Here is a 22,489-nt window from a genome sequence, read left to right on the forward strand (position 1 = left end):
TCGAGATGAGCATGATGGGGGAGCTCTCATTTTTCTTGGGACTCCAAATCAAGCAAAGAAAAGATGACATCTTCATCAATCAAGAAAAATACATCAAGGATATGCTCAAGAAATTTGGATTGGAAAATGGGAAACCTCATGCCACTCCAATGAGCTCTTCTACAAAGTTTGACAAAGATGAATGAGGTAAATGTATAGATATTAAATTATATAGATCCATGATTTGCTCATTGCTTTATCTAACCGCAAGTAGACCAGTCATTATGTTTAGTGTTTTCTTATGTGCTAGATTTCAATCATGCCCTAAGGAAGCACATTACTAGCCGTTAAGAGAATCTTTAGATACCTTAAGGACACTCCTAGTTTAGGACTTTGGTATCCTAGAGACTCTAGCTTTAGCTTGCATGCCTTTTCTGATGCGGATTATGGAGGATGCAAGATAGACAGGAAAAGTACCTTTGGTACTTGCTAATTCCTAGGAAATATGATTATTTCATGGTTTTTAAAGAAACAAAATTGTGTTGCATTATCTACCACTGAAGCGGAATACATTTCAGCCGATAGTTGTTGTGCACAAGTTTTATGGATGAAACAACAATTTTTAGAATATGGAATTGAAGTTAGTACCATACCTATCAAGTGTGACAATACTAGTGCTATTTGTCTCACTAAAAATCCCATCCAACACTCTAGAACTAAGTATATTGAAATTAGACATCATTTCCTTAGAGATCATGTCACAAAAGGAGATATAGTTCTAGAATATGTTGATACTTTGCATCAATTAGCGGATATTTTTACAAAACCTTTAAATAAAAAAAGATTTTGGACACTTAGGAGAGAATTAAGTTTAATCAACTTACCTTGACTTAGTGTTTAAAATAATTTTAGCACTTTTAAATTAGAATTGAAAAATGCTTATAAAATAATATTTTTTATTGCATTCTTTGCTAATAGTTAGGGGAGTTTATGATTCTTTAGTGAAAATTAATTATAAGTTCAAAAAAAATTTAAGGATAGATTTGATTGATTGAACATTGTTAATTTTTGATCTATGAGTTGTCAATACCACTAGAGCTGATTAATTTAGCATTCTAATTGTTTAAAATAGATTTTTGACATTTTTGTGCAAAGTGCATCGTTACACTATGAAAGTGTTATATGCATCGATACACTATGAAGGTGCACCGATGCATTCCTTGAATGTGCATCGATACACTTTGCAGTGTACCGATACAGTCATTGGGTTTTAGGCTTAAATCCCTAAAATTTCTCATTTTTGTCAAAGCCCAAACACTCTTGCCATCGTACGCCCCTCTTCTCTCCAAATCTCCCCATTGCTTCAAATCAACGATTTTAAGTCGGAATTAACTTGCTTTTCAACTCCCAATCCTGCTATTATCATTAAATCGTGCAAACAACATCTAATCTCTCTCTCAAATCCGAATTTTCAAGGTAAATTTTCTAAAACCACTATTTTTTTTAATTTTTGAACTTAGGACTAGATTTGATTAGTTCTAGGTTGAATTAGATGTCGGGCATTACTCATATTATGTTTCTAAACTAGATTTTACAACTAATTTCATCAAAAACGCACAATTTTGTAAAAAAAATTAAATTCCAAATAAAAAAATTTATTGTTTTGATTTTACAATTTGATGTTTTTGATTTAATTATGTTGTTTTGAAAAATAAATATTGATTTTCAAACATTGTTTTCAAAATAGTTTTCAAAATTTTGCCAATTAGGAATCGGTTTAGAGAATCTTGAATATTGAGGACTCTTATTGAGTTTTGGGATTGATTGTATTGCATACATGTGTTTCAAATTTTCAGATAACCTTACCCATTCAAACCTTTAATCATGTCTAAACGCGCTAGGTTTTCCTCTAGTCGGTCTTCAAACCAACCTCAAAACCGTCCTCCTATTCCTCTACCCAATCCAAATCCAAACGACCCAAATATGATTATTCTAAACTCCTGCTTCAATGAGCCTGGTCGTAGACAAGATCTATACCATAGGTATCATACTTTGTTTGAGTCATACAAAATCCGGGAAGAGTGTATACCTTCAATTCAAGCCATGGTCGATATTAAATTTGAATATCTTCCTACCCTTCAATTGTGGAAATTTGATAAACTCTTTCACCTCAAACCTATTGTTTATCATCAACTAGTCTGCATTTTCTATTCCAATACGGTTTGTGTCCAAAAGAAGCTCGTACTGAAACCATAGGAATTTGATCTTATCTTCTAGGTCAATTCTATCTTCTAGGTCAATTCGTTTACATTGACTTCGACACAATCGCTACCCATTTTGGACTAGATAACATAGGTTTAGATAATGAAAAAGAGACTGTGGCAACACCTTATAAGGCTAAGGCGAGTGCAAGTACCTTAAAAACTCATCACGAGCGTTTTCTTCACTTGATCATCTCTTGGTGGTTTAGACCATTCAGAGGTAGGTTCTTCTCCCTTAGAATCTTGGATATATGGTGGATACATTGTATCCAACATAAAAAGCAAATAAATTTTCCACATATCATTTTCAGTGAATTAGTAGATACTGTAAACATTATCCCATCCAAAAATGTAGAAACCTTCGTTAACGGTTGTCTCCTTAGCAATTTGTTTATCAAATTAAACCTTAGGGCCACGCTTAATATTTTTATCCCTCTCAAGAACCAAATAAATCTCACATCCTTAAAGAAATTGGGATGGACCGTGGACAAGGATCAATGGGTTCGATCCATCGAGAAAACACCGGGAGCAGAGGATGATGATTCAGAGCTTGAAGCTCTTATGCGCGATATTGATGAACACGTACCCAAAGACGAGCCGGCACAGCAAGATAGTCAGATGCCTTCATACTTTCGATCGTTTATGGAGAATCTTGACATGAGGTTCGCATCCATCGAGTCTCATCTTACTGCTAACAACGAAGCGATGAATCATCGTTTCAATGCTATGGACGAAAGGGTCGAAGCTCTTACACGTGATGTGGCCAATATATGGGCACATTTATCACCTCCAGATCCTCCGATGGATGATTAGACCTTGTCTTGCTTTAGTTTTCTTGGATGGAACTTAGGATTTATTTTATTGTTAAAACATTTTGAATATTTAGTTTGGATTGTTTGTTTTTGAATATATTTTGGATGTTTGGTTTGTTTGAATGATTATTAATCTTTTGAACTTAAAAGTGAATTTTTATGTTAGATTTTGCATCATTTACATTTTAAATCATTTATGACCAATTACCATTACACATTATCTATGAATATTGATTTATGGAACTAATGGCTAATCTTTCTCTTGATTGTGATCTTAGCAACTTAAGCTATATTTATTTTAAAATCAATTGGCTAAATTTTTCAAAGTCTTGTTTAAAAATGATTTTATAGAGTCTTTTTAATTTAACAAAAATGGGAGAATATAGTAAGGGGAGTAATTTTCAAAATTGATTTCAAAAATGATTTTCAAAGAAAATATTTCTTAAAATTTCTTAAATGTTTTGTTATATCAAAAAGGGGGAGATTGTTGAAACCATTTTGATGTTTCGATATAACAAATTAAATGTTATTGAATTTTAAGATTTTATAATCATTTTAAAAGTATATTCAATTAAATTATTCGAATATCAAAATATTACTCCAAGTTTTTCAAAGATCAATTTCAATCCTTACTAAAGTGTAAAATTGTGCTTTAAACTTAAAATATTTTTGAAACAATTTTTACAAAGTATTTCGAACCAAAATCGAGCCAAAAATCAAGTTTATAAAGGGATGTACCGATGCACTCCTTGATGTATCGATGCACACCCTAATTCAAATGCATTTTGTGTACCGATGCACAGCCATGCATCGATGCACTCCTGATTTTAATGAAACATCGAATGCATTTTATGTACCGATGCACAGACCATGCATCGATACACTCCTGGCTCTTTTGAAACATCGAATGTAATTAGTGTACTGATGCACCCCAAGTGTACCAATGCACTATGTCAACTAACATTCAAAATATTTGAATTTTACACATAGTGTACCGATGCACCCTTGAGAATGTACCGATGCACCCACACTCCCACCAAATTTTTAAATGATAATTACTCAATAACTGCTCTATTGACTTCACCAATGATCCCCAACGTTCAGAAGTGATTCAAGGTGTATTTAAACAAGCTTAGGAGATATTGATCAACAACAATTAAGAAGAGAAGCTAGAGAATCAAAGAGAAAGCCTTGAACTTATCGTTTAAACATTTTCAAGCCTATTTTCATTCAATATTCATTTTGCTTTCAAGAACACCATTTGTGCTCAATTGTATTCATTCTTGAGTGTTCTTTCTTTGTTCTAGAATTGTGCAAAAATCTTTCCTTGTGAGGTTTTTCTGTATGTTAACAAAATTTGTATTCTTTTCTTTGGGAGAGAGTGTTCTCAAGAATTTGGGGTATAATTCTTTACGGAGTTGTAAGGTTACTCTTTGTCCTCAGAAGAAAGAATAAATTAGTGAATTTGTTGGAAAATCCTTAGTGTAGATAGCTAAGGTAGTGGAAGTAGACTTTGGTTGAGAAAGTCGAACCACTCTAAATCGTTGTGCAATTATTTTCAATTTTTTGCAAAAGCTTCCACCAAAAGTTTTATTACCAATTCACCTCCTCTTGGCTATTTCGTCGATCGATTAACTCAACAGTTTTCCTTTCTTTAAAGGACAAGTATGTTCCTTGTGACCATGATAATGACAATGTGTGCATTTTGTCATTATGAAATTAAATTAATTATTTAAAATGATTTCTTTTTATTTTGATAAGTATTCAAGCATAACTTTTAAATCAAATCATTCTTTTTCAAAATTTTCAATTTTTACTTTTGGAAGCTCTAAATCATTTTTCAAAATCCATTTTAGCTTTGAAAAGAAAATCATTTTCAACTTTAAATTTTGAAATTATTTTCTTATATTTGGAGTTCATGGTCTCAAACTCCAAAAATAATTCATCGTATGCATCTTGTAACTCATTAAAAGAATATGAATTAGATTCATTAGAGTTAGAAGATACCTCGGGCTCTTATTTCTTGTTTCCATAGATCTCTTCGAGCTTATTCCAAAGCTCATTGACATTTGAACGAGACGAAACTCCTTCATAAATATCGGGACCAAATGCACAAAACAACATGTGTATGGCCTTGGCATTTTGTTGAGCTTTCTTCCGTTATTGGGCACTCCACTCCTTCCTCTTCTTCTTTGGAGAAGAGTGGCCGTTCTCGATCATCTCCCATGCATCAAGATCATTGGATTGGATGAATAACTTCATTAGTTTCTTCCAATGATGGTAGTTGGCTTGTCGATCAGTTGGGAGTCTTCCATTTGGAACGAGTCGAAGGTAAAAGTCATCTTCTCGGATGTGTCGAAAATAGATAGAGTTTCTTCAAAGATCGTCTCAAGGTCGTTAGACCTTCTAATGAGTCAAGCTCTGATACCAATTATTGAGATTTCGATGAAACTCAAACAAACAACCAAATAATAGCCAAGAGGGGTTGAATTGGTTTTTGAGTTTAGGGAGTAAGGAGATTAAAAGGATAGATAATTGGTACAAGGATTTATAGTGGTTCGACTTCTCAATCAAGTCTACATCCACTACCTTAGTTCCTAACTAAGGATTTTCTAACAAATTCACTAATTTGTTCTTTATTTTTACAGGATCAATAAATAACCTTTACACTCTTTAGCTTTTCACAGGCTTAGCTCGAACCAATCCCCTTTTACAAAAACAATAAAATATAAACAAGAAAACCTCTCTAAGGTAGGTGTTTACAAGAAAATTAAGCTCACAAGAACAAAACCTAAGGATATACAGTTAAGCTCAAACACAAATATTTATAAGAGAAAGAAAAATAAAGATTGAAAAAACTTTTCTCTTATATATGAATGCTTGGATATGTATTGGTAACCTTCTTCAAGTGTCCTCAACTTGTTTTCATATGTTGGAATGAGCTTGTGGCCATTTATAGCCGTTGGGGATGTTTTGGAGCCATTGGAGATTAATTTTCTGTAAAATAAAATTATCAATACAAGGAGTATTGGTACTCCTTTAATGATTATTGGTACTACCTTTATAATTTTTAAATCAATTAGCCGTTACTAACCGTTGGACTTGACCAATATCGATACTATGCTCATGGTATTGATACTATTGTGTAAAGTAGTAGTGGTACTTCTTTGAGTATCGGTACCTATTTTGCATTCTGGAATATGAGCATTTTGAAAAACACATGGTAGTATCGATACTACCTAGAGAGTATCAATAATTCTCTTACATTTGGTATCGGTACCACATGAACAATATCGGTACCACGTACTCGAAAAATCATTTTGTGCTCAAATTCTATTTTAATGGACTTTGAATTATTTTTTAAAACTTTGAACAAATTCAATCAAGTCTAAAAATATTTTTGCATTAATTTGTTATATCAAAATATTATAAAACATGGTTGAACAGATAGAGTTTAAGAAAAACACTTTGAATGGAGGTTTTGATTTCATTATCGTCAATGTTAGAAAGTGGTTGTACCAGTCTAAATTTGACTCGAAATATTTGAAGAATTTATGATATCACATTAGCTCACCAAAATGATCAACAAATTAAATCCGTCAAAATTTTGAATTAGAATTATCAAAAGTCACATCTCAAAACATTTATATTGAAATAAAACCACAAGAATATGAGTTAATAAAGTTGTACAAAATTGGAGTTTTGTAATAACGTAAAGTGTAATCAAAATAATAATAGATGTTACATACCGAAAGAGTAATAAGGTCACATGAATACACGTGCTCATTAAAATAAATCAATATTATATTCTGAATAGATGTGTTGTTATCCCTTGTTCATAGTGCTCCACAAACTTAAACAATGTCTACTAACATGCATACTAAATCAATTCGAATTGTCGATACGATTTTTAAACCCGGGGCGGGGGATTTGGAAACCGCGTCATTTTTAATTGTTCTCTTTACGATTTAATTTCAATTAAAAACAATGCAATTTTAGAAAACCTCTCGTTTCGAAAAAATTTGGGATTCCTTTTAAATAAACACAAATGTAGGTTCGAGGAGTCGCCACCAATCTTTGATTAGGGTGTGATTGGGCACCCAAAAACGTTGTCATTTTAAATAAAAATTAATTTTAATTAAAACGACAAATTTACGGTCTACGTTACCAAAATCCAAGTTCGGGAGTCGGTTACGTGTGGGGAAGGATTAGCACCCCCACAACGCCCTAAATCGGTACCTAGTCGATTAATTAATGTCTTTGCAACGAACTTTACAAGTTCAACTTTAATTTAATTTTTGATCCCTTTAAACGACAAACATGCAAATTTGCAACATTCAAAGCAACAAAATAGATTTAATTTAAAATTACCAAGTCATTAGAAAGATAAAGAATATTCGATTATTTAAAAATATCGAGACCAGATCTTTAGTTCAGTTCTAACGACCTTTTCTCGAAAAGTTTAAATAGTCGAATATTTCCTTTTCTTTCGCTCCCAAATTTTACAATGACATATCCAAATTTAATTAGGCGTTACTGACGGGACACCATTTTAATTTAAAATCGTCAAAACAACTTTCCTGTAAGTTAAGGAAAGCCATTCTGATAATTTTAGATTAAAAGGGCATTACCCTTAATTCCGATTATGCAATAATGTCAAGTTATGCATATGAGGATATCATGCAAAAATTATACAAAGTGATGTTAATGCAAAAAATAATTAAATATGCGATTAAAGTGAACGAATTCAGACATGCTCATAAAAATAAATTACACCTACGTGCGTATGAACAACATGCTTGAAATAATATATACATGCATATATTTTAAAATAAATCTAAATTAACCTAACAATCATGCATAAAATATTAAAAGGACTAAAACATAAAAAATAAATAACAACAACCTTTTTCATAACATTTTCATTTCTGGGTACTGCAAACATAATATAACCAAAATATTGCATAGGATCAAATTGAAAGCTTCTCAAATTACATATCCAATGTATAACAATCACGAAAACAACCCTTGCATGATTCTGGACTGAAATGTAAAACGCTGGAAATTACGAGGCGAAATCAAAATATCAATAAAGCTCGGTTCAGGGACCAAAATAATACAAAATGAACCTACTGGACCTCACGAGTGGTTACCCCAAACCCCAAAACACGGAGATATCCATCCCTACGAAACGCGGTCGTTTCACGCAGCCCAGGAACGACGCCGTTTTGGCGTTATGATATACCAGATATTAGGGTAGGTTTCTAAACCCTAAAATCATTCTCTCTTTCTCTAAACAGATGAAGACTCTCGCCCAGCCGCCTTGCTCTCCCTCTCTCCTTTCTCTTCCCCAAAAGAAACCTTATCAGTCGCCGCAGCCTCCGCCGTTTAGGGCTCCGATGAGGAGTCTAAGGCGGCCCGAGCTCTCTCCTCCACTCAAGAGTAACCACCTAGGCCTAGATCTAAGCCAAGCCTCTCAAAACTCCTCTACAACCCCGAAAACCAAAGCCTCCGCCGCCTCAAAACCCAAAGATCTTCGCGACCACCGTCTAAGACCGAGACTAACCCATGCCAGAAAACTTCAACCCCATCACGAGTCTAACACTAGACTTCCCGAAAACCCCCTAACAGAACCTCTCAGCCGGCTTTACCCTCTAATACTCTTACAAAACCAACCTCTCCTTCCTACAGACCTTAGACCTAGCTTTCTCTAAATCAAATCCCTCCTTCCTCGCCCAAACCCGGGTGAAACCAAAGAACAGAACAGAAGAGGAAATGACGGCTTACCCCTGGTTACTCAACGGGTTAGGTCTTTCAAGCGACAGTGATGGCTCCAGGAAGGTAAAAGTTTTCACTTCTCTCTTTGGTTGTTTCGTTTTGGGTCTATGGATTTTTTTGGGTTGCTGATGGATCTCAAAGATGATTATGGTTACTGCTTTTGGTGTTCTCTCTGTGTGTTTTTTGTTGTTGTTGATTCCCGTTCTCTTTCTATTTTCTCTGTTCTCTCCTGTTGCCGATGACCGAGGGCTCTCCCTTACCCCCTTCCTTTCCTTTATATTTCTAGTTTATAGATTTCTTTCCAGTTTTCTTCTTTTCTGTTTCTGTTCTCGTTTGGTGTGTTTGCAGGGCTCTGGAGCGAGCAAGTCACGGGCGCGAGCAGCCTGGGCACAGGCGATGGGGAACAGTCCCGAGAGACTTCACGTGGGTAGCACCCGGTTGGTTCGTGCTGTCTTGGAGTTCCGAGTGCGTTAGGAGCCGTTGGATCACCTCCGATCTAACGGTGGAGGCTTCTGGGAGGATTGAGAGTTGTTGGATCATGAAACCAGATCCAACGGTGGAGGCTCAGCTGCGCATGGAGATGGTGACAGGAAACCCTAACGGGTCTAGGGTATCCTCAAATGGGCTGCTACTTTGGGCTTGAGCCTGTTGTATTTTAATTATTTGGTTCGGCCTGTAACAAAAATGGCAATATTTAGGGCATATTTTATATATTTAATTATTCAATTATTTAACTATTTAATTACTTATCCGTATATATATATATATAACTACATAATACCAAATTTATGCTAATAACCGAAATTGCAATAAAAACAATAATAAAACCCGATTAAACACGAATAACACCCCGGACAAATTGAGCGTCTACAGCTGCCCCTCTTTGCTCATTGTCGTGTAACGAGAATAGAGCAAAGATCAATAGATGGACAAATTTGTCTGGTCATGAAATATTCAAAAGATTAATCCGTTTCCGCAACTTCGGGATAGTGGGACTTAAAAATATTCGGAAAACGAGCTCGCTCCCTCATTTTAGGGAGTATAGAACTCGAACAATTTTCTGCGAACGAGTTCACTCCCTCTTTCTTCGGGGAGTATAGAACTCGAACAATCTTCTGTCAACGGGTTCGTTCCCTCTTTCTTAGGGAGTAGGAACTTGAAGAATCTTCATCAATCGTGTCTGCTCCCTATTTCCTCAGAGAGTATAAGACCCAAACAATCTTCAACAAATCTTGTCTGCTCCCTATTTCTTCAGAGAGTATAAGACCCAAACAATCTTCATCAATCGTGTCTGCTCCCCATTCTTTCAGAGAGTATAAGACTTGAACAATCTTCATCAATCGTGTCTGCTCCCTATTTCCGCAGAGAGTATAAGACTCGAACAATCTTCATCAATCGTGTCTGCTCCCTATTTTGCAGAGAGTATAAGACTCGAACAATCTTCAACAATCGCGTCTGCTCCCTATTTCTTCAGAGAGTACAAGACTCGAACAATCTTCATCCATCGTGTCTGCTCCATATTTCTGCAGAGAGTATAAGACTCGAACAATTTTCAACAATCGTGTCTGCTCCCTATTTTTTCAGAGAGTATAAGACTCGAACAATCTTCAACAATCGCGTCTGCTCCCTATTCTTCAGAGAGTATAAGACTCGATCAATCTTCATCCATCGTGTCTGCTCCATATTTCTGCAGAGAGTATAAGACTCGAACAATTTCAACAATCGTGTCTGCTCCCTATTTTTCAGAGAGTATAAGACTCGAACAATCTTCAACAATCGCGTCTGCTCCCTATTTCTTCAGAGAGTATAAGACTCGATCAATCTTCGATTATCGTTGGGAAATCTGCAAACATTTAAAATAATCATGCAATGTCATGATCCTATTCATGCCTACGATGTATGCAATTTAATCCACTTTCTTCTTCGAAAGAATACTATCCCCTTTGATTTCAGTGGAACTCGGTTTCGCTTTGGGCATAGAGCATTTCACCAGTTCACCCCAGTTGATGCTCTCAATACTATAACTTTTGGCTTGACAAGACTTTGACTTCTTTCTTTCTTGAGGCCTGCCAGTACCCCTGACCAATCTTCTTGATAAATGACAACATCCTTGGGTCATCTATTAATGGCTGTGATTTTCTATGAATTCCAAAGTTTTAGCTTTTCCCAACCATACAAGCTTATGGGTAAAACCATTGCTAGCTTCAGAATACATGCATTTCCAGAACCTTTTGCATAATAATACAAAATGATCTCATGTACCACCAGTTAAGCTATGCGTTTTAACTTTCTCAAGATTAGATGCTTGTAAAAGGGAAATTAAGAAGGGAAAATATCTCTTTATTTATATAAATGGCGAAGAATTTTTAGGCAACTACATGACAAACTTTTAATCGGAAAAGAACAAAAGGATAGGTGTCTTCAAATATCAATAACACAAATGCTTTTGAACTGGTACGCCGTCAGAATGACTCGAGTGTAGCTTCTGTCAAAAGGACCTCCAAAATGGTGATGACACCTAAGAGTGCGAAACTCTTTCTGAGCCCCAAAATCTCCCATTATTGGATGCCATAAACCAATATTGAATCTCACGTGCATTCAATTCCTCCTCTGGTTGTCCTCATCGAGACTCATTGATCTTTGGTCTCAACCCCAATGGCCATTGTCGTTACCCATGTCAGGAGCTCTTCCTACTTCCAAAAACAATTCAGATTATCCACCATGCACGAACTCTGAATTTAAAACTCAAGTCGCCCTTTGCGGGTTTTCGACTCGAGACCTCCTTTGGTTTCAAGACGCCCTTTTCGAGTTTTCATCTTGAACCCTTCTTCTTTTTTTTTCAAGCAAAATACTTCTTAACTGCGTCAGAATTCACTGGATGAGGTAATTCAGACCCATCCATCTCAGTTAAGACCAGAGCTCCCCCAGAGAAAACTTTCTTGACAACATAGGGTCCTTCCCACTTGGGCATCCATTTCCCTCGGAAATCTTTTTGAATAGGCAATATCCTCCTGAGAGCCAAATCTCCTTCGTGGATTTCTCGAGGGCGAACTTTCTTATCATGTGCTCGTATCATCCGCTTCTGGTATATCTGACCGTGACAAATAGCCTTCAATCTCTTTTCTTCAATCAGATTCAATTGGTCATATCTGGCTTGTATCCATTCTGCCTCATTTAGCTTCACCTCTGATAAAACCCGGAGCGAGGGAATTTCCACTTCAATAGGGAGGACAGCTTCCATCCCATAAACTAGAGAAAACGGAGTTGCCCCAGTAGACGTTCGTACAGAAGTCCGATAGGCGAACAGAGCAAATGGCAACTTCTCATGCCAATCTTTATAAGTTTCAGTCATCTTCTCTATAAGCCTCTTAATGTTCTTATTAGCCGCCTCCACTGCCCCATTCATCTTTGGGCGATAAATCGTGGAATTATGATGCTTTATTTTGAATTGCTCACATACAGATTTCATCATCTTGTTGTTTAAGTTCAACGCATTGTCAGAGATAATTCTCTCTGGTAAGCCATATCGGCAGATGATTTCTTTCTTCAAGAACCTACATATCGTTGACTGGGTAACACTTGCATAGGAAGCTGCTTCTACCCACTTGGTGAAGTAATCTATTGCTACCAGAATGAAGCGATGACCATTTGACGCTTTTGGAAAAATTTGCCCAATAACATCCATGCCCCACATAGAAAACGGCCACGGAGCTGTCATCACATGCAACGGATGAGGAGGGTGTGCATTCTATCCCCATAGATCTGACACTTGTGACACTTTCGGGCATAATTGATGCAATCAGTCTCCATAGTTGACCAATAATACCCAAATCTCATAATCTGTCTGGCCATTACATGCCCATTAGCATGGGTGCCACATATTCCTTCATGTACTTCTTCAAGAATCATTTTCGCTTCTTTATTGTCCACACACCTTAATAAGACCTGATCCATGCTTTTCTTATATAAGATCTCACCATTAAGCACATACCCTGCTGCCATTCTTCTAATGGTCCTTTTGTCATTCTCAGTTGCCTGTTCGGGGTAACTTTGATATCTTATATACTGGAGGATATCATAGTACCAAGGCCCTTCATCATCATCTTCTTCAATGTCAAAGCAGTGGGCTGGATATTCATAAGCCTTCATCTCAATAGGCATCATATTTGAATGCTCGTTCATCTTAAAGGCCGCTGCCAAAGTAGCCAAGGCATCTGCCATTTGATTTTCTTCTCTGGGGAGGTAATTGAAAGTCACTTCTTCAAATTCTTCAATAAGTCCCAGAACTAATTTACGATATTCCACAAGTTTGGGATCTTTGGTTTCCCATTCACCTCTGAGTTGGTAAATTACCAAAGCTGAATCCCCATATACCTTCAACATTTTTGCTTTGAGTTCAATAGCTGCTCTAAGACCCATAACACAAGCCTCATATTCAGCCATATTGTTTGTACAATCAAAATTGAGCCGACTGGTAAAAGGATAATGCTCTTCACTTGGTGAGACCAAGATTGCCCCAATCCCATGCCCCAAGGCGTTTGAAGCACCATCAAAGTTCATCTTCCAGTATTTACCGGCAAGAGCAATTGTTTCTTCCTCCGAGATAGCCATTAAATCCTCATCCGGGAAATCGAAATTCAACTGTTCATATTCTTCTGAAGCCCTACTCGCAATGAATTCTGCTATGGCGCTCCCTTTAACTGCTTTCTGGCTTACATACTGGATATCAAATTCGGACAACAGGATTTGCCAACGGGCTAACCTTCCAGACAATGCAGGTACCCCCATCAGATACTTTAAAGGGTCCAGCTTAGATATGAGCCAGGTAGTATGATACAACATATACTGTCTAAGTCTTCTGGTAGCCCACACTAAAGCGCAACATAATTTTTCAATTGGTGAGTATCTGGCCTCACACTCAGTGAACTTCTTACTGAGATAGTAGATAGCCCTCTCCCTCTTCTCAGTTTGATCATGTTGCCCCAACACACATCCCATTGAATTGTCATAAACGGACAAGTAAAGAATTAAAGGCTTTCCTAGGATAGGTGGCGCTAGGATCGGAGTATTCGAAAGATATCTCTTTACTGCCTCAAAAGCCTCTCGGCAATCTTCACTCCATTCTCCTGAATCATTCTTACGAAGAAGGCGGAATATGGGATCACATCTTTCGGTCAGCTGCGAGATAAACCGCGCGATGTAATTTAATCTCCCCAAAAATCCTCGAACCTCTTTCTGTGTTCTTGGGGCTGGCAAATCTTGAATGGCTTTTACTTTATCGGGATCTATTTCGATTCCCTTTCGGCTCACTACGAATCCCAACAGTTTTCCCGATGTCACCCCAAAAGTACACTTATTTGGGTTAAGTTTTAGTTGGCACTTCTTTAATCTTTGAAAGAGCTTCCTCAAATTCTCGACATGTTCCTCCTCCGTCTTGGCTTTGACAATCATATCATCGACATAGACTTCAATTTCTTTATGCATCATGTCATGAAACAACGTCACCATGGCCCTCTGATAGGTCGCCCCTGCATTCTTTAATCCAAATGGCATGACTTTATAGCAAACGTCCCCCACATAGTGATAAACGTTGTTTTCTCCATGTCTTCAGGGTACATTTTAATTTGATTATAGCCGGAGAAACCATCCATAAATGAGAATAAGGAATTTCCAGCAGTATTGTCCACTAACGTGTCTATATGTGGCAAAGGAAAATTATCCTTTGGACTAGCTCTATTCAGATCTCTATAGTCGACACACATTCGTACTTTCCCATCCTTCTTTGGTACTGGGACAATATTTGCTACCCACTCAGGATATTTGGCCACTGTGAGAAACCCAGCATCAAATTGTTTCTTCACTTCTTCTTTAATCTTGAGCAGCATCTCGGGTCTCATTCTTCTCAGTTTCTGTTGTACGGGCTTACAATCAGGCTTTATTGGTAACTTATGGACAACCAATTCTGTATCCAGCCCTGGCATGTCCTCGTATGACCAAGCAAATACATCCTTGAACTCTTGAAGTAATTCTATCAAGCTTTGCCTCCCTTCAGTAGACAGGGTGGTACCAATCTTTATTTCCTTTCTATCCTCATCTGTACCCAGGTTCAAGATCTCTGTAAGCTCTTCGTGAGGCAGGATCTGCTCATCTTCCTGTTCCACCATCTTTAGTAATTCTGAGGGTGGTTCACATCCCTCATCCTCATCACAACCTTCGATTTCCCCTTGACATATGGGCATCTCGAAATCAATCTCCGGGTCAGAGTCATTAGCATTCGTATTATTGATATCTGAGTTCCTGAAAGGATAACGAAAAAGAAGATATATACATATATACATATATACATATGGGAGAATCTTTTCCCATATAAACAAATAGAAAGAAATAATATATGTGTATATTCAAACAAAAATGCATGAGGAAGTGTTTGCCATTCGGGAATTAACAAAACACATCTTTTATTGAAAGCAAGTAAAAACACACAACTTAACCCTTTACATCAAATCACCTACTGTCCCAGGGTATGAACAATAGGGAAGAGTTTCAGTGTATTACTCTGCAAAAGATTTGTAAACTACGGGCAATTCCTCCGCAGTCCAGTTGTTCAACACAAAGCCCAGTGGCGCAGGGTAAATGCCCATAGCTCTCATTTCTTTGAACTCCTCATCGGTTATGACATTAATGCCCAAGTCCTCCAAGGCATTCTCAACTATCCCTTTACTGCTTTCCAAAGTCCCTTGAAACATATATCCTCCTGATACGAAAATGCTGCTCAATGGCGGGAATGTCATGGGCTCCCAGCTTGGGTCCTCACCAGTCAATCTTGCCTTTCTCAATTCCTGAATCTTCTTGATGCTTCTCATTTTTTCTTTTAAAGTTGGCTGATACCCTAAACCGAACCTGTCTCTTTTAGTTACAGGGTAGATTGGGCCCACCAGTCCTTGCAACCGACGTCCAAACCCTTTGCCAGTTTTTGCTCCTCTTCCAAGAGTCAGCTTAAGCCCCATTTTGGTGCAGTTTGACAATCTAGGCTTCGGGATCTTCTTTCCTTCTGCCGCAAACATGGCATTGACGTATTCCAACGATCTGAAAGAACATTCAACAGCTTGCTCTTCCACTTCAACGTATGGAGCAGTAGTAGAAACCGAAGCAATAATGTCTTCCTCAGCATGAATGCATATAAGCCTCCCATCCATTGCAAATTTTATCCTTTGGTGCAACGTTGACGGAACCGCACCGGCCTGATGAATCCAGGGCCTTCCCAATAAACAGTTGTATGTAGGCATGATGTCCATCACAAGAAACTCCACTTCGTATATCGCCGGGCCAATAGTCAAAGGGATATCAATCTTGCCTAGAACTTCTCTCTTCGTTCCATCAAAAGCTCGAACCACACTTTGACAGCTTCTCATCAGGGTGCTGTCCACTGGCAATTTTTTCAGGGTCACCAAGGGCATCACATTTAACGCCGAACCGTTATCTATCAGTACTCTGGATAGAACATGCCCTTTGCACCTAACTGTGATGTGTAGGGCCTTATGATTGCCAATCATCCCAGAAGGGATCTCGTCCTCAGAAAAAGATAAAAAATTATCGGCCTGGATGTTGGCAACTAGTCGGTCCAGCTTTTCTGTGGGTATCTCCTTCGGGACAAATGTTTGGTTTAAAACTTTTAACAGGGCGTTGCGATGAGCCTCTGAACTCAGAAGAAGTGATAGGACAGAAATACGGGCAGGCAGCTTGTGCAATTGCTCAACAATACTGTATTCACTATGTTTCAAAAATTTTAAAAATTCCATCGCTTCATTCTCCGTTACTGGCTCATTGACGATGGGTTCATCTTCTCTTATCTTCACATCGATACTTTTTCCTTTCTCGACAGCAATCTTTTTCTCAGGTTCTTTGTGATAACATCTACCACTCCTGGTCATGTGTCCCACTTCATCTACCTCTTCCTGTTGCTTTGTCACCTCTCCTATTTGACAAGTATATCTCCAGGGTACCTGTTTATTGTCTTTGTACAGGAACGGAGAGGGAGGCGTAATAATCACCTTTGGAGCTACCTTCTCAGCCACTCGATTCTTGGGAGTAATGACGAGGGGACAACTAGCACTATAGACCTCTTTGGATGATCCCTCAGAGGCGTAAACTTCCGCTTCTTCTTTCTCAGCCCCTTCTTTGAAGAACTCGATTTCCTTACTATCCATCATCTCTTGTACCAGCCCTAAAAAATCAGAACACTGTTGTATACTGTGTTTTGTGCAGTTATGGTAGTGGCACATCTCTTCATTATTGTAGCGTTCATGTGGCAGATTAGTCTTTAATAGTCCTACCTTGACCATTTGGCACCACACCCAAGACATGGGTGACATCACCTCCCTAACATTTTTTACAGTCGTTTTTCTTTTCTCTTCAGCGACTGCATTAATCCCGGCTCCTGCATGATTTGGCAATGGATTCTGGGCTATGTTTGGCTGTTCACTGTCACCAAAATTGATGACGTTTCTTCTTCTCAGAGCTTGGACGACCTTTTTGAAAGCGGGACAATTTTCAATAGAATGTCCGGAAACCCCTGCATGGTATTCGCACTTAGCACTAGCATCATACCACTTGGGATACGGGGGTTGTATAGGGTCCACATGATAAGGTGAGACTACATGTCGATCATATAATTCGTGGAATAGCTCCTTATAAGTCATGGGAATCGGATCAAATTGAGGCCTCTCTCTCCTTGGATCTCTTGCCCCTTGCATATTGTCCATTTGGGGTGATGCTACCGTTCCCTGTGGTCGGGACACTGTGATATTATGGGAATCATACTGCCTTATTTTGTTGACTTCGTTTTCCTTCTTCCTCATCGGTTGTTTCTTGCTGGAATCTCCTCCCTCAAGCTTCCCGCTTTTGATTGCCATTTCAATCATTTCTCCCGCCGTAACTACATCAGCAAAACTTCGAGAAGGATTACCAACAAAATGTGAGAAAAATGGAGCCTTCAAGGTATTAACAAAAAGTAGGTTCGTTTCTTCCTCTACCAACGGTGGGTGGACTTGTACTGCTACCTCTCTCCACCTCTGAGCATATTGTCTGAAACTTTCACTATGCTTCTTCTCCATTGCTTGCAGCACCATTCTGTTAGGCCTGACGTCCTTCACATGCTTATACTGGTCGAGAAAAGATTTGGCCAGGTCTTTCCATGTCCTGACATCAACTCTCCTTAGTTGATTATACCATCGCAATGCTGAGCCTACTAAGCTTTCCTGGAAACAGTGGATCAACAGCTGGTCGTCCCCTACGTAACCAGTCATTTTCCTGCAGAACATTGTGATATGGGCAGAAGGGCATTGGGTACCGTCGTATTTCTCGAAGTCAGGAGTTTTGAACTTGGGAGGTAGGACCAGATCAGGAACTAAACTCAGTTCCTTAGCGTCGAGACCATACAAGCTGGTATCTTCTTTCATAGCTTGTACTTCATTTGCTAGCTGCTTATATTGCTCCTGCAACAACTTGTTTTCGCTCTTCTTTGCTTCTTCATCAAGGTCCGGGACCTGGTGATATGGGCTTTCTTCGGGATGCGAACAAGATCCAGGTTGCGGATTCACTGCAATGCCGTCAGGATTTATGTGTACTTTGGTATGGACAGATGTTCCTTGGATATTCGGAGACTGTACCGGGGTAAACCCTGGGGGGTAAAGTGGTTCTTCACTTGTTTGCTCATGGGCCTTTCCGTGCTCTGGATTTCTCCCTCCTAGCATATTTGCCAACTTAGACAACATATCCTCTTGAGCCTTAAGCATATCTTCTTGCATTTTTCTCAGATCATCTTGCAACTGCAATTGAGTTCTTTCTATTTGAGCAATCTTATCATCCATGGCCTTCCTTGTGTTATAGTGATGCTTGAAATTTCCCAGTATTCTGTAATGTATCCCTTATTGTTAATTTTAATGCTTTGAGGATGAATGCAAATTATGTAAAGTGCGATAAAAATGCAATACAAAACTTAACGCGCAAATAAAATGCAAATGCATGCAGAAAGGCATTGATTCATAAGACGCGATCAGTCTTAGAACAACTTTCATTTAGGACCAAAAGCATCATTTTTACAAGAAAAGTCCACTACAGAAATGGCCTAGCTCTCATGTTCAGCTCTACTATCTGACTGACAAGCCAATCGACCCTCTTTCCTACGCCTGATGCTGGATTGGCATAGCTCTGGATGACTTTTGCTTGGAGGTCCATCTCTCCCAACTGCCTCGCAACGCCACTTAACTGATTCATAGTCTCTCGGATCACGTGATTCACGTTTGTCTTCCAGTCTCTAAAGTGATCGTTTGAGTTTTGCCATTGCAGTCTGGTGCCTTGGACGGTGCGCTCGAGACCAGCGATTTGTGTCTGGCAGCTTCGTAAGGCAGCCTCTAAATCATGAATCTTCCTTTGCAAAGCAGCGTTCTCCTCGAGGCTAACCCTTTGATCCACTTGGCAACGCTGACTGTTTTCTGCAGATAAGGAACTTTCAAGCTGCATAACGTAGGCACTGTACTCTTCATTCTTTGCCTTGGCTCGAGCTAGCTCTTCCTCATGCCTTGATTCCATTTCGTGCATCTCTTGATTGAGTAGCTCTATCCGTTCGTTCTTTGCTCCGCACCTCTGTATCCAGAGGAATACTTCATCCTGTTTGCCTTGGAGCACATTCTCCCGATGTTGCCTTTCTAATTTTAGCTCTTCTTTGCTTTGCCTCTTCTCAGTTTCGAGCTCGTCGATTCTTTGCTTTCTAACCTCAAGTTCAAGTTGCATGTTATTTGCCTTCATTCTGAGTTCTTCAATATTAGCATGCAATTCTTCTTCTCGCTTCTTGCTCAAGGTGTACCTTTGTCTTAACTCTTTAGCCTCTGTCCTTTCGCTCTTCAGTGCCCTAACCCAGGACCTTCTCTCGGACTCAAGTTCTTGATTTCTTTTCTTCTTCTCTGTCCCTAATTCTCTGACTCGGTGCTCTCTCTCGGCTCTGACGTCTCTAACTCGACGATCCCTCTCAGCCCGGAGCTCTAACCGCCACTGCTCTGAAGTTCTCCCGAGTCCAGTAATTGCCCGTGCTCGACTCATCTTTTGGTAATCACTCTGTAAACTAGTGAGATTGGCCTCCACTTCATCCTTTCTCTTGCGCATAAGCTCAAATTGTGTATTATAGAATCCCCTATCGATGTCCAACATAAAATTCTTTTGTCTAAGGGCCTCACACTCTGCTTCCTTCCTGGCGATTTCTGCTTCGAATTCACTCTTCAGTATCTCCAACTTAGACGGTACGTATTTAAACTGTACTTCCAAAGGAATTGTTTGGTCGCGATCCGCCAACGGAAGGATATCATTCTTTCGCACCGCCCTCCATGCCACGTAATCTGGTGTCAGCATGACCTCAGCCGCTATGAAATCAGTTCTAAAGGTTGACTTCCACGCCTCTGACATTGCACGAGCAGTCTTCTTGTAATGATCTCCACAGTACACAAATTCAGATGCCTTCAGACCGGATGTAGCTGGGACGAATTGGCGTGCCCCAAATTGCCTTAGTACCATCAGTGGCGCATAACCTACTCCACCCCATAACCCTAATAGGGTTACCCAATCGGAATCCCCGCATTTGTACAACACATCCACAAAAGCTAACCAGGGGACACGCCACACTATATCATGTTCCTGTAAATTTCTGAAGAGTGAAACCCAATCTTTCCTGGTGAGATGCTCTGGCCACTCTTTAGTGAGGAAATCTTTTAAGGGTGAATAGGCCGTAGAAAACCGTCGACTATACTCTCGGTCAATTTTCCAGAAGTGACTGCGTATCCAAACAGTAAGCAGCTGGACACACCCGGTGAAGCGGCTACTCTCAGCTCTTCTGCAACTGCTAAGTGCTCTGAATGTTTCAGCTAAAACCGCAGGAACAGGGTTTACCTTCCTTTCTAAACGCTCGAATAAATCGACCACTGCGGCTTCCACGTGATAAAGAACTTTCGGGAAAATCATCAAACCATAAATTCCCAAGGCGAACATCTCCATGCTCTTCTCGATATCGCTATGCTTGACGATAGGCTCCTTGAGGCATGACCAAGGGAAGCAATCGGACTCTCCCTTCTTTTGGATTCGATCAGCAACCCACTTCTCTCCCATCCCAGTAATCCTTGCGAGCTTGCTCCTAAAGGATTGGGTCCTTGAGGCTTTTGAGTAGATACGGTCCAAGTGTATCGTCTCGAAATGAAACAAGGAGGTGTATTCTTCTAACGTGGGAGTCATGTCTTCCTTGTTGAAAGTGAAGCAGCTATATGCGAGATTCCAAAACTGGACGAGAGCTTTGATTAGGGGTTCGTTTACTTTCACATACAACAGAAGGGCGATGTCACCATACTTTTGCCAGAAAGAGTATTTCACCTCAGAATTCCAACTTTCCCAAATTTCGCGTAACTCTTGCAAATCGTTTTGCTTTAGACTGACCGGAGCAACCTCTGGTAGTACTGATATGTAATCTTCAGTCAAACTGTCGTCTTTCTTCCTCTGAGTTTCCTCGGACCACGACCTCACTTCTGCGTTATCCACTTCCTTGTTATGAAAGCTCTTGTCCATTTTATGACCGCCTTATACTTTTATGACCACCTTGTGAATCAACACCCTTCTTCATGAATGATGATGCAATGCAGCGGTAATAAATAAAACACAAACAAAAATAAAACTGTGTTAGTATATACAATGAATAGTCAAAGAATAAACAAACAACATGAAGATAGAAAATATATACATCCTAAACCTAATTCACATGGTATCTACCCAACATGGCGTCTACCGAATCATGCTTTAGTAGATCCTACCCGACATGATATTTACCCACATGTTTTGTTACTCCTAAAAAAACCTAACCGCATGGTATCTAATTCACATGCATGTTTGAAAAATAAACCTAACCACATGATCTCTAGCTCGCATACTTTTTGCCAAAAAAAAAAAAAAAAATTCGAGGGAAAAGTTAGAATGAGTTTCCCCTTTGTGCCTGCGGACAGAGATTCAACATAAGATGGGCAGAGTTTCAGTATTTCTAAAAGGGTCCTCGAATTGTCCTTTGCTGGTGCCCCCTTGGGCTTGCCAGACCCTCGATCCTCGCCCATTATAGGCTTAAAACGGATCAAGTTCAATTTCGAGAGGATACATTTCCCTATGTCCATGCGAGGAAACTCAATGTTTCACTCGTAAACATAAGGCATGTATCCCAGAGGTTACTAGCTAAAGCCCATGCGGAGAAAAGTAATTTTTCTCACGTAAGCGTAGCTTTCACCCCTACCTAACGGGACAGAGCACAGTTAGAATGCTCTAAATATTAAAGGTTTACAGCAACAGTGGGGAAACTCATAATCCTTTGCCTCGATCCAAGAGAAACAATAGACTAAAGTGAAAGTCAGAAAACTGAAAACATGTAGATCACACATTAGTACAACTATTTATTTGTTAATTAAAACGCAAATTAAAATGCAAACAACAATTTAAAACAAATCAGGGATCAAAAATCAAATTTGAATGAACTTACAACTTTCGTTTGCAAAGACAATTAATTAATCGACTATAGGCCTGACTCTCTAAAAAATCCCCAGCGGAGTCGCCAAGCTGTCGATACGATTTTTAAACCCGGGG

The 22,489-nt window shown here is 39.0% G+C and overlaps 1 protein-coding gene across 1 annotated transcript; it reads right to left on the reverse strand.

Moving 5' to 3' along the window:
* Nucleotides 1-11,669: 11,669 nt before the first annotated feature.
* Nucleotides 11,670-18,303, reverse strand: LOC120162851 (the record flags this gene model as incomplete). Its single annotated transcript, XM_039172917.1, is given in 5 exon segments — nucleotides 11,670-12,571; nucleotides 12,574-14,397; nucleotides 14,400-15,024; nucleotides 15,949-16,620; nucleotides 17,722-18,303. Coding segments are annotated over 5 exon segments (4,605 nt in total), but the record flags the coding sequence as incomplete, so codon positions are not given.
* Between the last annotated feature and the right edge of the window lie 4,186 nt (nucleotides 18,304-22,489).

Source organism: Hibiscus syriacus, unplaced genomic scaffold (genome assembly GCF_006381635.1).
Source record: "Hibiscus syriacus cultivar Baekdansim isolate YM2019G1 unplaced genomic scaffold, ASM638163v2 tig00111409_pilon, whole genome shotgun sequence".
Lineage (NCBI taxonomy): Eukaryota > Viridiplantae > Streptophyta > Magnoliopsida > Malvales > Malvaceae > Hibiscus > Hibiscus syriacus.